Source organism: Mus musculus, chromosome 10 (genome assembly GCF_000001635.26).
Source record: "Mus musculus strain C57BL/6J chromosome 10, GRCm38.p6 C57BL/6J".
NCBI classification, from domain to species: domain Eukaryota; kingdom Metazoa; phylum Chordata; class Mammalia; order Rodentia; family Muridae; genus Mus; species Mus musculus.
The window spans coordinates 3,539,885-3,555,238 of record NC_000076.6 but is presented as its reverse complement, the minus strand read 5'-3'; the positions used below and the strand labels follow the sequence as shown (position 1 = coordinate 3,555,238).

Genomic DNA, 15,354 nt, shown 5'->3' with positions numbered 1-15,354 from the left:
GAAGGTGAGGAGGAGGAGGAAGAAGGTGAGGAGGAAGAGGAGGAGGTCATGGTAGTGATCTGAAGAGGTGGGTAGATGAATTGCATGGAGAACAGCCCAAACAACAACCATAACCACCACCAGCACCACCACCATCACCACCACCACCACAACAACAAAGGTATGCACATCATGTCCTTGGGAACACATCGGTGGGGATGGGTGGGGATGGGTGGGGATGGGGATGGGACACATGCAGCCATGGCAGTCCCAAATAGCTTTGCTGTTGCTGTGTGTGGTAAACAGTATCTCTGTGGGACTGAGACTGCCTTATGGTGGTGCCTGACTCCTTCAGTGTAAACACCTTCATCACAAACAATTTCAAAGTACAAATGGTTTAATAATTTGTTGTATAATTTCAGAATATTTAACCACCATCTTCCATGTGCTAGCACAAGCCAGCTCCGGCACACTCCATGCAACTCATGTTCAGATAATTGCCAGCTACATCCATGGCAGGTTAGACATGCCTCTCTGGTTCTGTGAGTGTCATATTTTGCTTATGTTAAAGGTCACTCATTCAAGATTGGCAGAATCCCTATGAGGCTTAGTGACAGAATAGATCTCAGTAGTAAATTCTTAGACTCAATGCCACCAGAAAGCAGAGAGCAGAAGGACCACTTGATTAGTCAATATTTAAATTAAAAAGTATTACATAGGTAGCTTTAGGAACTATAGCAAATCTTCTAATGTGACTTCTTTATGACTTTTATATGTAAATAAAAAATCATTTATAATTTTGTAGAGAAATTAAGTTATGCCTGCTTTTTGGCCTCTTGCCCCATATATTCACTAAAACAGTCCATTAAAAATAACTTACTGGACTGAAAGTTCTAGAAAGTATGAAAAAAATCACTACAAGGAAAGTGGCCTTCCCTGTACACTGGTTTCAGAAGACCTGACTCAGAGAGTAAGAGGTGCCAGCAGCCCCGGGAGGAAAGAAGTGGGGGTCATCCCAGCATTCCAGCATCTCCTTAGGTTGGCTGGCTATACTGTCACCATGATCTGGTCCAGAGCTTTCCGCTTGAGGTCAGGCACTGTGGCATCTCTGCTGGGGTACCCCACAGGAAGTAGCACCAACAGCTTCTCATGTGAGGGGCGGCCCAGGAGCACCCTCAGACGAGGACCACAGTTGAGGGGAGTGGTAGTGACCGTCACTAGCCCTGCATTCTGAAACAAGAGAGAACAAATGAGCATTTGAAAATCAGGCGAAGCCACAGCTCTTCTCCCAGCCTGGGGCCATTTCATTTTCCCCTGAAGTCAGGCAGCAAAGAAGCTTCCAGCCCAGGTGATGTGTTGTAAACCTTGCCTGTTCCCCTCAACCTGTTGCCTTCATTTAGACAAACAACTGGAAACATCTGGAAGAATAACTCATCTTACTTTCCAATGATGCTTGAACAATGGAAATGGCTGCTTTAGAGAAACAAGGTTGAGGAGTGAAACCATTATTAAAGAATGACGAAGATAAGTGTTTAGCTTTAGTGGCCAGTCTGTACCTTTTATCTGACACAACAGCCCCAGCAGTCCATCAGTATGAAGTCCACTAGAATTTTCCTGACATGTTTTTTTCCAGAATGCCAGTTACCTGTCTGGCTATATTTAGTTATTAATAGCCATAATAGCAACATTTGAACTCATATAATTATAGGGATCTGGAGTGGGTTACTGCAGGCTCTCCTGAGGACTTACACACATCATCATCCATAAAAATCATACAATACCTAGGGAGATCATGCCATCAGTAAGGTACATGCCTGGTAAGCATAAGGATGAGCCCAACCTCCCAGAACTCATATTAAAGCAATACAAATCGAGGCATGGCGACACTTGTGGGGGAAGCAGACAAGATGCATCTATACAGACAGAGAGTGCCCTCTAGGTCCCTAGCTGTTTCCCCTCCAACCCATGTTTCCCCAGTCACCTGCCCACCTTGGAGCCTGAGCCAGGAGGAAGGCCAGGAGCTTTGGGCATGGCCAGCCCAGCCCAATGAGTCACTATGCTGGTGATCAGGCTCCAGGAAGAGTTTTTCTCACACCTCAGTCATAACCTACCTTGGAATTCTGAGAAAGCAGAGGCAGCAAGCTCAACAGAAAAGCTAGCCTGGCCAGCCCTTTTCAAAGGCCAAGAGCATTGTGGGAAGGTTGCTGGCTTCTTCTGCTTCCCCTAAACTCTATCTCATCTGCAGTGCCATCTGGTCTGACTCTGGCTGTCTCTGGTCACTAGTTCGCCTTCATTTATCTGCCTACATTGTGAGGAGGGAAAGCAAAAGCCAGCTTCCTCAGGATGGTTTGAGAAGCAGCAGTAGCGATATGAATGCCGCTAGATACAAGCCTCATCTTTCTTTGAGACAGCGAGGAATCTCATCACACATGCTCATACACACACACACACACACACACACACACACAGAGAGAGAGAGAGAGAGAGAGAGAGAGAGAGAGAGAGAGAGAGAGAGAGAGAGAGAGAGAGAGAGAGAATTGACCCTTTCTTCAAGCAGGGCCATTCTCTCTTACAATATTGTTTGTTGCGTTAATTTGTACATTTAGCATCACTCCCTCACTCCTGACCTGAATCCCAAGTGTCCATCAGATAAACTGTTTATAAGTTAACTAACCCCAGTGTGTCCCAGACATGGCACAGGGTTTGTGAGGCAGAACTCAGCCCTGCTCCATCTCACATTTACGTTTCTCAAGCATCTCAATAGGAAAGTTTGTAAGCACACAGTCATCTGAGACAACACAGTCTTGTAAGCATCTCAGGAAGGCCGATAAGAGCCTGGTAGCTGTTTAATCATCCCACCAGTCTGGAAAGGAGTGGAGTACACATGAGGGGAGTGCATCTTTCAGGCTTTGGTTTTCTTCTCAGATGGCTGCTCAAACCCTCAAGCTACATGCTATTATGGAAGAAAGCAATCACAGCAGTTCTTGTCACCCTGAGCTATTACAAGTGACTTTCCAGGGAGAATTTCAGCTTGCAGAAATATGTTACCCACCAATCCAGGTTTCCAGGGGTTGTTGTCACATCGGACTTATCTTTCTGAGGAACTCAGCTCTAGGCAAACAATTCCCCAATGACCCCCAGTTGGAAACTTGGCTGAAACTTTCCACTACAGTCATTCTTGGTCCCCTGTCTCCCTTGTCCCCCTTGAGCCTCTGGGTGTGCAGCGCACCTGCAGTGCAGCCAGCAGGAGGCCACAGGCGATGGACACACTGATCTCGTTGTAGTAGTGGACCTTCTTCTTTCCATTCGCAGCAAAACCATGGACTTGTTTGAAAATGAGGATCAGAACTGGGGCGGTGTCCAAGTACTCCTTAATCCAGTTGGTTCTTTGGGGACAGAGTAGAAAGAACATTCAGGAGAATATTTACTCTGAATTTTTAGGTTTTTTTTTTCCCTTTCCCTTTTAAAAACTTCCTTAGCTAATCTATGATTTTTAAATACACATTTTGTTGTCCTTTTCTATTGAAGTTGACAAAGACTAGATTTTTTATTTTTTGTCAAATTTATCTTTTTATATAAGGTTAATGAAATTGATAAATCTACATTAGTGCTTGCCCATCATGGAAAAGCAGGCAAAATGCTGAAGGAGACAGAAAGATGTAAGAGTATCTTTTATTCTCCTGTATTAATTGTCTCCAGTTACTTACTGCTTCTATCTGCTGACCGGGCCTAGTCATGGAAGGTTCTAGCCTCTGTACAATCTTATCTAGGCCTAGAATATTTTCAGCCTCTGAGACTTACTGCTGAATAAGCTCACCCTTTCTTGTTCTTTCTGGTCTCTGACTGGCTGGTTCACCTCAGCTGCTCTGGCCCAAATTCTTCTCCATACTGGTTCTACTTGGCTTCTCCTGAATTGCTCTGCTTGACCTCAGACTAACTTAGGCAATCTGTTGTAATCTTCTGGCTCCTTCTGCTTCTATGGCTCATGATGTCTTCGCCTGTGTCTGGCTTGTTCTCTCTGCAACCTGTCTCTGTACAACTGTTCCAGTAAAACTGCCTTCTCCCCTCTTTCTCTGACTCTCTTAAGTCACCTCTCTTCCCTCGTTGTTCTCTGGAGAGCTGGAAATATCCTATTCTGTCAAGTCTTTCTCTGATTTGCTGCTTTGCCTGCCACTCGATTAAACATCACTTTCAGACATAGGTGTATCTTTCTATAAACTAACTTTACCTTCATTGTTTGGGATTACAGGTGTGTACTAAGGGCATGTCTGTATTCCAGCCAGAGGGATTAAAGGTGTGTGCTAAGGCTGGGCCACACCACAACTAGAAACAGATTTCCCCCCAGTAAATAGGACAATCTCAGGGTTCACAGTGTGATCAAATGTCCTGCAACAGAAAGACCCAATAGCCTTAGATCACCAAGCTGGTGTTCGCCAAAATGAAGCTGAATGCTCCTAATGCATTAGATAACAAATACCACGCTGAAAGCAAAGTGTTGGTTTTGAAAAAGAACGTTGAAAAAATACCATTGGAAACCAGAAAATGGCCTCCAGTTGGGCAACGAAGATGAGGGAGGGGAGTTAGGGAGTGGCGCCCTGGAAGAAAGAATGGGTGAGTGTAGCCAATCAGAAAAGTTGATGTATGGCAGATCAGGATGGAGGGCATGCCGGTACATGGGTGGGCTGGAAGGTACACACAGATTTTGCAGGGTCCTGGCCCTAATACGGTAAGTGATGGAGGGTTTACCTTGGGCTGAGCAGCAGCATCATGTGATCAGGTCCATTTCAGAAGCATGGGCTGTGCTGATGAGAATGTCATCACCAAGAGTGGCTGTGAGGTACCAACTACACAGTCATCATAGTGGGAGGGAACCTAGACACTGGACTATGGCTGTGTCCCAGGCAGGAGGGTGGTCAAAGGAGGGCCAGGCCAGGGAGAACTGAGGGAAGAGGTAAAGACTACAGACATTTGCTAGAACAAGGGAAGAAGCAAGTGAAGGGGACAGCAATGGTGGCAATGAGAAAGAGCAGATGAAGAAATCCTAGCTGTGGAAAGAGGCAGGGCGCGTCTGAGGGGAGCCAGTGGCCATTCATGTGGATAGTAATGATGACTTGAAATTTCTGTTTTCCATCTCTAAACGTATCCTCCTTCACTCCACTACCCTGCCTCCTACATCTGTGCTGAAACTATTCTGTGCTGAGAAGAGAGACACGGGCCTGTATAAACATCCATTCCAAACGGCTGCCTTTCCCCCATGGGATATTACATATAATTATCAAGAAATGGTGACTATTCATTTTACAGTTTAGCCTGGTTACCAGTCACCATTTTAAAACACAACAGAAATGTATATCCTGCTGATGTCAAGCTTTTGGGGATCTGCCCTCTCACCTTAACCAGCTTAGTCCCGCTGGTGAGTAGGTTTTCCCCCTCACAGAGAGGGAACATTAATGATTGAGGTCAGCTCTGAAGCCAGAGTAGCTGGTTCCTGGGCATGGCCCTCCTGAGGGTGGAGTAAGTTAAGGTATGGAAAGTGGTATTTACTGATGCATACATCACACTTTGAGATCACAGAAATGACAGATAAAAAGATCCCTTTTGATCGCCTCCTGGACTCACTAGATTTCTAGCATGGAACGGTTGCCAGTAACACATGCTGCCTTCAGGCCACAAGCAGGCCCAGCAGCTGGTTTCCATCATTCATTGAGGAAGCTTAATGCTGCCAAAAGGCTCTGCCCAGGCCCCAAGGCTACATTTCACTATTTAAATTGTATTATATTTTGGACATTTTCATAATTTAAGATTCTGATCATATCCCTAATGGTTAAAATTAACTTTTAAAATACCTATTTTTAAAAGTCTTATGTGTATGAGTGTCTTGTATGTATATATGTATGTGTACCATGCGCATACCTGGTGTCCAGGGAAGCCAAAAGAAGACACTGGATCCCCTAGGGCCAGAATTACAGACCACTGTGAGCTGTAGGGTAGCTGCTGGGAACTGAACCCAGGTCCTCTGCAAGAGCAGCAAGTGCTCTTAACCACCTAGTCTTTTCTCTGGCTTTAACTAGATTTTAAACGTGTATAAAATATGTATAGAGAAGAAGTTAGCAATGCAAATTTCTTAAAATATTTGAGGAAGATTAAGCAGTCTGCCTGGCTTCTAAGGCAAGTTGATCATTCATAAATATTTTTGTGCTTACCTTTTCTAAGCATACTTTATCAACTGATCTTTTTTTGTTTAGTCTCAGTTAATTCAGTTTTATACTAATTCATTAAGACCTCATATTAGAGCAAATAAAAAGACTGCAGGACTACTGAGGATTACTGAGGGCAGAGTCGGCATTTTCACATCTAGACAGATAGCTATGCAAGCCTGAAACAGTATAGATTAAACATTACATTATATATTAAAAATATGGGCTTCAAAGACATCTGGAAAAGGTGACTGGGCATAGTGTCCATTTGCTATTCAATGTGTGTGTGTGTGTGTGTGCATGTGAATATGTCTTATGCTTGTCTGTGTGAGTGTGTGTATGTGTGTTTCTATGCACACACTGTTGGTTAAACAACTTGATTTGTATTATAGATTTCTAAACAAAAACGTCTATGAAATGAGAAAAAAAGCAAACTAATAATTAAAGTGCTGAGTGTGGTAGCTATTTTAGATATATGAAGGGCATACATAAGGACAATGGGCACATAGATGAGAGAACGATTCTCAGTGACTGGAAGAGAGGGGCTGATGGTTTCTGAAGGTACTGTGTCCAGCTGGAATCCTGTGTTTCACTAAATTCAGAGCCCACCTTGACTTTGACATTTCCATTTTCTTTGTGAATATACAGTAAGCTTTAGAGTTTCATTGCTGATATCCCACACTTATCTGAGAGCATAGTGTGGTATAACACACTCCATGATACATTAGTTCCAATATAGTATAAACATCTTAAGGGAAAATTATCCTCTCACAATAATAGCAGGGCCAAGAGACCCATCACTCCTTATTCTCATGACCAAGCCTAGGCTAGAAGTCCCACGGTATCACAAAGCTTGTGATCACAACAATCTTTCTCAGGCCCCTGTCACTGTGGGGTGACAGATGGCAGGTGAAAGAGCTGGCCACAGAAGGCCACCGTTGGAGACAGAAGTAGCAGGCCTCTCTGCACTATCTGGAGCTGAGAACTTGGGCTCGCCTCCTTTAAGGCTTTCTGAGAGGTGAGAGCCAATGCCCCCCCCACACCTTGTCCCCCGCCCCTTCCCCAGGCCACTCTGATTTCCACTCTGTTTTCTTTGGAAGGGAGGAGCCCACAGCACTAATGACTATTTGATAGTACAGACCTACTAAGGGTGCCCTTAGTTAAAGCTTAAGTGGTAACATGGTTTGGAATGATCCTGTCACTGTAGCAAACCAGGATTCGCTTCATTCACGATCCTGGAAATCATGTCACAATCTTATGTTCCAGACGGTGGAAAGTGAAGTAATTCTTCAGTTTTAACTAACAGCAGTTTCTGGGCTGGAGAGATGGCTGAGCAGTTAAGAGCACTTTGTGCTATTCGATGGGACTCAAGTTCAGTTTCCAGCAACTACATAAGGCAGCTACAAAGTGCCTGTAAGTCCAGCTCCAGGAGATCTGCTACCTCTGCCTCCTAAAAGAACCTGCACGTGAATACCTCCACCTCTCTCTGATTCCTCTCTCTCTCTCTCTCTCTCTCTCTCTCTCTCTCTCTCTCTCTCTCTCTCTCTGTTACACATATATTTTAATAAGTTAAATAATAATGTACAACTTATAATAAAGTATAATAAATTAAAATAAATATTAAAAAAAATAAAAATAATAAAAAACCCCAATTATTTGGGTCAGAGCCTTTGCGAAGGGTTAAAAATAAGATGAAGAAACAAAAGAGAAACAAGGTAAAATCTGATTCTGTATCCATGCACTGAAATACGACACTGAGCCATATTAATATGAACACTTAATACATCATCAAGATAAGATAATAACAATCATTTTAAACCCCACAAACCCAGGACCTGCAGTGGTAATTTCTTACAGTAACAGCAAGCCAGGCACCCCTAATTGCATCAGCTCTGTACCTCAGTTTCTTCAGGTCTGTGACCCATCGCTTTCCCATCCTTTTCATGTAATTTATTTCTTCCTCCTCTTCGATAATCTCTCTGATCTTATGCTTCATGTCTGGGTCCTTCACCACCACAAAGGTCCAGGGCTCTGTATGGGCCCCACTTGGAGCTGTTCCTATTGTCCATTAAATGAAAAGTAAGTGTAAGACGGCAGAGGGATGCAAAACTGTTCATTAAGAAGAGATACAGTAGCAGGTATTGTGCTGATGTATGTCTGCAAGCCCATTCAGCAGTTGGGAGGCTGAGGCAAGAGGATCATTATTTGAAGTAAGACCTTGTGTCAAAAAGCAATAAAAGGAAGAAGAAGGGCAGACAGAGAAAGAGACGGAAGAGGAGGAGAAAGAGGAGGAGAAATTTAAGCTCACACTCTCACAGGGTCGGGATTATTGACTGTTGCCATTTAGGTAAAGGATACAACTATCCAAGGTGTTTGTATTCTTGACTGAAATAAAGTACTCTTGATGCCTGTTTTGGATTAAAGATGACTCTCAATGGGTATGCAACAAGCATGAACATGAACGTAAATGTGTCTTAGAGAGGTGTAAGACAACAGAAAAGACAATCCTAGAGGAGAGTGTAGCATCATTGTTTTTATTTTCCCCTGGGTGGAGATATTAGGTTACATTTAAAGCAAATCTATCTTGCTTTAGTTTAACTTACAAACCCACATAAGGAAATTTTCCTATTTTGCTCATTCAGCCAATTACTGTACTAGAGTGTCATGGAGTCTGTTTCTTGGAAGACAAACATAAATCTGAACTGAATGTGGAGGAAGGAGCCTGCTTTGAGGAGGGACAAGATGTTTCTCCTGCAATGTATACCAACACATTCAGAATTTTTAGCTTTAAACAAAATTCATAAAATGTATTGACTTCAAAAGTTTTTAATGGCCATCACATCTGTTTTCCAAGAAATGGGGAATCAAAATGTAGGAAAGAGGGATCCGTGTTTCTGGCAGTCATTAACAATGGGAAAGCCTTTGTGGTGGTTTGAATATGCTTGGCCCAGGAAGTGGCACTATTAAGAGGTGTGGCCTTGTTGGAGGAGGTGTGTCACCGTGGGCATGGACTTTGAGACCATCCTCCTAGCTGCCTGAGGACAGTCTCCTGTTTTCTTTAGGAACAAGATGTAGAACTCTCAGCTCCTCCAGTGCCATGCCTGTCTTGAAGCTGCCATGCTCCCATCTTGGTAATAGGGGACTAAACCTCTGAACCTGTAAATCAGTCCTAACTAAATCTCCTTACAAGAATTGCCTTGATCGTGATATCTCTTCACAGCAGTAAAGCCAAAACTACAACGCCTTCATAGATAAACATACCACTCTGGCATTGTCTATATGTTTGGACTTCAGTGCTGTCCTAACACTGTCTCTGTCACAGCATCTGATATTCGGCAAGGCTCAGCATCCAGTTACCAACCTGCTGCTTTGATGACATTTTCAATGACTTCCATTGGGACGTGCTCGCTGCTGATAAACCTGACGGAGCGTCTCTTATTGAGGAGCTCATAGAATTCCTGGGACCTCATCCTCATTTCCTGTTCTGGGTATCGGGTGTGAGAGAACGGGATGTGCTCCACACTCTCCTCTGCCTCTTGCCACTCCTCAGCATCTGCAAACAAGAGCCAGGAGCACAGCAAATTCAGCCATCTCCCTTGTTATAAGGTCAGTTGGGGTCAGGAGAATAAAGTTCCAGAAAAGTCTATTTGGTGATGTAAAGCCAAATTAATCTACCAAATTTTTTACAAAAAGAAAAATTAAAATGTAGATCTGTATAATCCTGACCACTGATCTTGGTCATTCTTCAGATTCTAGACTTATTACAAATCAAAACAAAAGAGATTACAAAAAAAAAATAACAAACAGAAATTCTGTTAAATGGTAGAGTGGGTTATTTGACACAGTCTCCATTCAGGTCACCAAATAAGGTGGTTTGGTCTTTGTCAAAGCACTGGGCTACCAAAACCCAGAGGCTCACATTTCTTGCTTACATCTGCCAGCTCCTACAGGTCCATCTCCACATTAATCCTTGAGCATCAAGGGCGAGCCAAACCATAGCCCACAAGGCACACTCAATAGGAAGCTGCATCAGCCCAGACCTTCAAGTTACATCCTTTGGGAAAGTATGGACTGTAAAGATGGCATCCTTCACGAGCCTAGGATATTTTTGGTGTGTTACTCTTCTAACTCGGTGTTTCTTCTTGGAAGCACCCAAGTTGTCAAGCAGCAGCAAATGACAATATCTAAACAATTTTAGAAACAATTTCCAGTAATCCACCAATGCAATCCTGCACCCGAGAGAACAGAATATCTTGATTAAAGTTAGTAAATCAATGCTTAGAAATAAAATCATGTGTGCCAGCCCTCTAAAAATTTATAGAAGAGCAAGCAACTATGACACTGTGCTTAGAGAAGAAAAAAGATATACTTATAAAAATCTCTAGAGATTATTTTAATCTAACTAGAATTATTTAGATTAAATTGTTGGCAAGTCAGAAAAATAAAAATCTAAAATAAAGTAAAGAGCAAAAGACAGAGAATACAGATGACAGATAAAGAAAAAACAGAGCCAGTTTATTTAGGACCATGAAGAAAAGCAAAGAAAGAAATAAGCCACAGAGTTATAGTGGCATCCGTAAGGTGGGGAGGAGGGCATGAAGGACATGGAGTTTGCAGAGGATACCAAAAGGCAGGCCTACAAAGTGTATCTGAAAAGGTCTTTAGAAGGGGGAGGGGTGTACTCTGAATGTTAGCCTGCTGTATGAGTGATGGGGACCTGGGGATGACATGGAATATTAAATGTAAATGTTCTGCATAAGTAAGTTAGATCACAGAAGAAAGCAGGAGCCCATGGGGCTGAACTTCAGAGTGCATAGGTCCGTGAACTTAGTTCTCTCAAAGTTCTCAAGAATCATTAAGAGGCATCAGTCTCCTGAAAGCATGCGAAGCTGACTCTCTCTCTCTCCCTCTTGCTCTCTCCCCACCTCACTCCACCCCGTGTGTGTGTGTGTGTGTGTGTGTGTGTGTGTGTGTAAAACAGAGAACAACTTTGGATGCCCTTCATCTTTTTTGGAAATAGGTTTTCTTTACTGGCATGGTGTGATGGTTTGTATGTTTGGCTCAGGGGTGGCACTATTAGGAGGTGTGGCCCTGCTGGAATAGGTGTGCCACTGTGGGCGTGGCCATTAATACCCTACTCCTATCTCCCTGGAAGTCAATATTCTGCTAGCAGTCATCAGGTGAATTTGTCGAACTCTCAGCTCTTACTGTACCATGCCTGCCTGGATGCTGTTATGCTCCTGTCTTGATGATAATAGACTGAAGCTCTGAACCTGTAAGCCAGCTCCAATTAAATGTTGTCTTTTATAAGAGCTGCCATGGTCATGGTGTCTGTTCACAGCAGTAAAACCCTAACTAAGACACGTGGACACCATGTTGACTAGGGTGGCTTTAGTGAGCTTCAGGAATTTATCTGACCCTGCTTTGTTCATACCACAGTACCTAAGATTCAGACTGTTTTTAAAACTTTGCTGTTGTTGCTTTGTGTTTGTTTGGTCAGAAGTTGGTTGGTTGCTTGGTTGTGGGTTCTGTTGTCTGACTGTTTTGTTTTCCAGTACGGCAAGCTTGGCTTGTTTATACAATATGCTACACATACACTGGCTATAAGAAGCAAAGTGTGAAAAAGCAAGTCCTATCCTGACAATGATTGTCTTAGACAGTGAGTGGATGTACAATTTTCTCCTCCAGGCTTGTGCTCGGGAGATGCCTGTAACCATGGCTTTATCATGGTTGGGGAAGATGATATTCTGGGCTGAGAGAAGATCATTTTGTGGGTATGATTGACTTGGGAATTTTTTCCAATGTCTTAGTTACGTAGTTGCAAAACATGAAATATCATGCATGTATAATACAAGTTATATTAATCAATACTCCCATACCCTGGAATATTAAAATAGGCAATTTGCTCAACAAGATCTTATCAAGAATTTATAAATAAATAAGCATGATTTCTATATCCTTAGAGCTTATATATGCAAACAAACCAATAAGTATGTTTAAGGATAGAATAATAAAATGTAACCATCCCAATGGAGTATATATATACATTTTTTAATGAAGTTATAGAGATTTGGAGGAATGACCCAGGCAAGGAAAACAAGGGACAGGAGTCGGGGTTCTGAGGCTGTGAAGGAATCTGAGCTGTCAGCATCTGAGGCAGATAAACAGCAAGATGGCTCAGTTGGTAAAGGTGACTGCCACCAAGCCTGACAGGCTGAGCTTAATCCCAAGGACTCTCATGGTGAGAGGAGAGTGCCGACTCCTCAATTTGTCTTCTGACTTACATACATGCATGACATGGCATATACATGCCTGCATACACAAACACACCAAAAATATCACAGAACAAGTAAAAAGAAATGAAGGTTGTTCGGTGTCTAATGATGTTTTCAGTGAATAAAAACATTGAATTTTATAATACATGTTTTTAATAGTCTGTTGGGAAGAGTGACAGTGGAAAGGATGTGTTTCAGGCCAGTGTGAGCAGCTGAAAGGTATCATGGCTGAGTCTCACTGGACAAGGGAAGGGAGGCCTTTCACAGAACGTGGAGTAGCCCAAAAGGCAGGGTGTGTGGGCCCATGGAATGTGCTTCTTGTGCACATGTGGACTAAGGTTTGGTGTCACAGAAGGCCACCCACGGGAAGTAAGCAGAGGACTCTAACATGCTTATGGAGAGGCATCTTAGACAGAGACAAGAACCAAGAACGCTCAAGAAAAGCCACACAGAAGCTGTGCCCATATCTTACACAGGGAGGATGCTAACTTGGCCCATCAGGGAAGCCGAAGGAACAACAGATTCCCAACCCATCATGGTGACAAAACTCAGGGGACTTGCTTCCTGGCAGAGAAGGAAAAGGGTCCTCTCTGTTTCTGGTTTCAGGAGCTGGGTAGTGGGTAGACCATTTCCTGAGAAAAGGCAGACAGCAGAGACAGCAGTGGAGAGCTAGCAGGAACCTCCTAAAAACAAGCAGGGCCACTTCTCACTGCTCTTGAACTCCTGACTGCTCCCAGGAATGTGGCCTTGAGAGGGAAGAAATCTACCTCTGAATTTCTCTTTTTAAGCCTCCTCTGTTCTAGGCTTTTCTGTGAGAAAGGCTACCCAGCCAAAAGCTCTATGCTTGGACCCTGGAAATAGACTGCCAGAGTCCTACCTGCCTGGGTAGGCAGTACCCTACTACAGCCTCAGTCTCCTGCAATAGTGATAGTAGTGATAGTAGTGATAATGCCTACCTCATTGTATTACCATGAAGACGAAGGGCTTACTCTATATGATGTGTCACCAGCTGGGTCCACTGCATGCTATGTGAGTGTGTTGTGGTCCTCAAGACTCTTCAACCATGTCATCTTCTTTCTGTAGCATATCTCTCTACCATGTCCCTCTTCTCTTCAGGTGTCTCCCAAGTTCTGTCCTCAGTCTTCTCTCTCACAGTACCCACTTGGTGATTATTTCTCTAATCTCTGAGTACCTCCTCAAGTTGATGTGTTCTGACCATTGTTTTATTTAACATCATGAATATGATAAATGCAGCACACCCTTACAGTGTCCCCTAAATTGGATCTTTCTGCCCTTGTCCATGGATGACAGTGACTCAGCCACTCCCTCCATCTTCCCCAATATCTAAAATCTGATGCTCTTCACTGTGACTTGGGCATCCACTACCCTCCCACCAAAGCATTGCTCATCAAACCTTAGAACAGATGTCGGGGTTAAGGACAGTGCTTCTCTGTGGTAAGGGAAGTACTTCCCAAGTGGGACCAGATACCCTGCATATCAGATATTTACATTACAATTCATAACGCTAACAAGATTACACTTATAAACATATCAGCGAAAGTAATTTTACAGTCGCAAATCACTCTAATGTGAGGAACCGTATTAAAGAGTTGCAGCATTGGGAAGGCTGACAAGCACTGGTCTCATGCCAGCCACAGCCAGCCCTCTCTGCCTCACTTCTCCGTCTGCACATCTTTCACCTTCCAGGAATCGCTCCTAGGCATTAGAACATGGGTGCTGGCTTTGTGCGCCTCCTGACACAGCTTGCCCCTGCTGCTCACACCTCTACCCTCGGGTCAGCTTTGCTCTTTCCCAATGCCCCAGCAGACCCCCAAGCCTTTCCTAAACACCTTATACTAGTTCCACAGGGCTTGTCCGTTTCCTTATTTTACCTCATTCCCTAAACCGGACCCTTTTCTTGCTGGGCATGGGCCACTCCTGTCTCTAAGGCACAGGGCCTGGCATAAGAGAAAGTACCCAATCCCTAGACGGGTCACGTTCTCAGTTTCAGCATTCCTAATCAAAACCTGGCCATGCTCGCTGTCACTCTGTACAGAGACTCTGCCTCCACCCCCACCCCTGAGACAGAAGGTGTTGACCTGCAGAGGATCTGGGCTGGGAGAGATCTTAGCTTCCATGACTTCGGACTGGGTAGAGGCTGGTACCGGCAAGTGCCCTGAGATGACCATCCTTGCTATACACTGTTCTGTTTTCACAACAGAAGCGAAGGTTTGCCAGCATGGCTTGCTCTCTGAATCCTGGGCATCAGTTCGCACCATCGCAAACACATGCAGGGCAAAGCCCTGGGCACCGCAGGGGTTGTTACCTTCTTCCACTTGAAGGTCTTCTGTGCTGTCTTTCAAGTCTTCATCCACCCAGGGCTGAACTTGAGCCTCCTCCTTCTTTTTCTCTAGGTTCCTGTCGGCATTTTTAAAGACCCATACAACCAAGATACAGACAACTGCTACCAAGACTGGGGTGAGGAGAAACATGGTCTGAAGTCCGACCTGGAATGTGTGCGCTTTCCCACACTGGCATTTATACAAACAGATGGAAGCAGGGAATGCTGGGAGTAGATGTAGAAACGGGGAGGAGTGCCAGGGAGGGAGCAAAGTACAAACTCAGACTCCGTGAGGACTTTGCAAAGGAGCAAAGCTCACAGTTGGGTGCGTGTGGGATTGGTCCTGCTCTGACGCATGCAATTTTAAAACTGTGCACTTGATCAGTATATTTTCAGACATCAATGACCATGGGGTGCATTAAGCACTGTAATGTGCTACATTGCTGGTGGTGGTTTTAAAGAAAAAAAGCATTTGACCTTTCTCCTATTTAACTATTCTCTCAAAGCATCTTCAACTGCCTGAAGCTAGGAATTGCCCAGAGAGCTAATTTTTTAAAAGGGC

General features: G+C 43.9%; 1 protein-coding gene across 1 annotated transcript; it reads right to left on the bottom strand.

Moving 5' to 3' along the window:
* Positions 1-358: 358 nt before the first annotated feature.
* On the bottom strand, positions 359-14,965 carry Iyd (iodotyrosine deiodinase). The gene is made up of 5 exons (NM_027391.4): positions 14,778-14,965; positions 9,538-9,729; positions 8,075-8,234; positions 3,209-3,365; positions 359-1,209 (listed from the first exon to the last, which is right to left on the bottom strand). The coding sequence occupies exons 1-5, from the start codon at positions 14,941-14,943 to the stop codon at positions 1,027-1,029; spliced, it is 858 nt and encodes a 285-aa protein (NP_081667.1). The 5' UTR covers positions 14,944-14,965; the 3' UTR covers positions 359-1,026.
* Between the last annotated feature and the right edge of the window lie 389 nt (positions 14,966-15,354).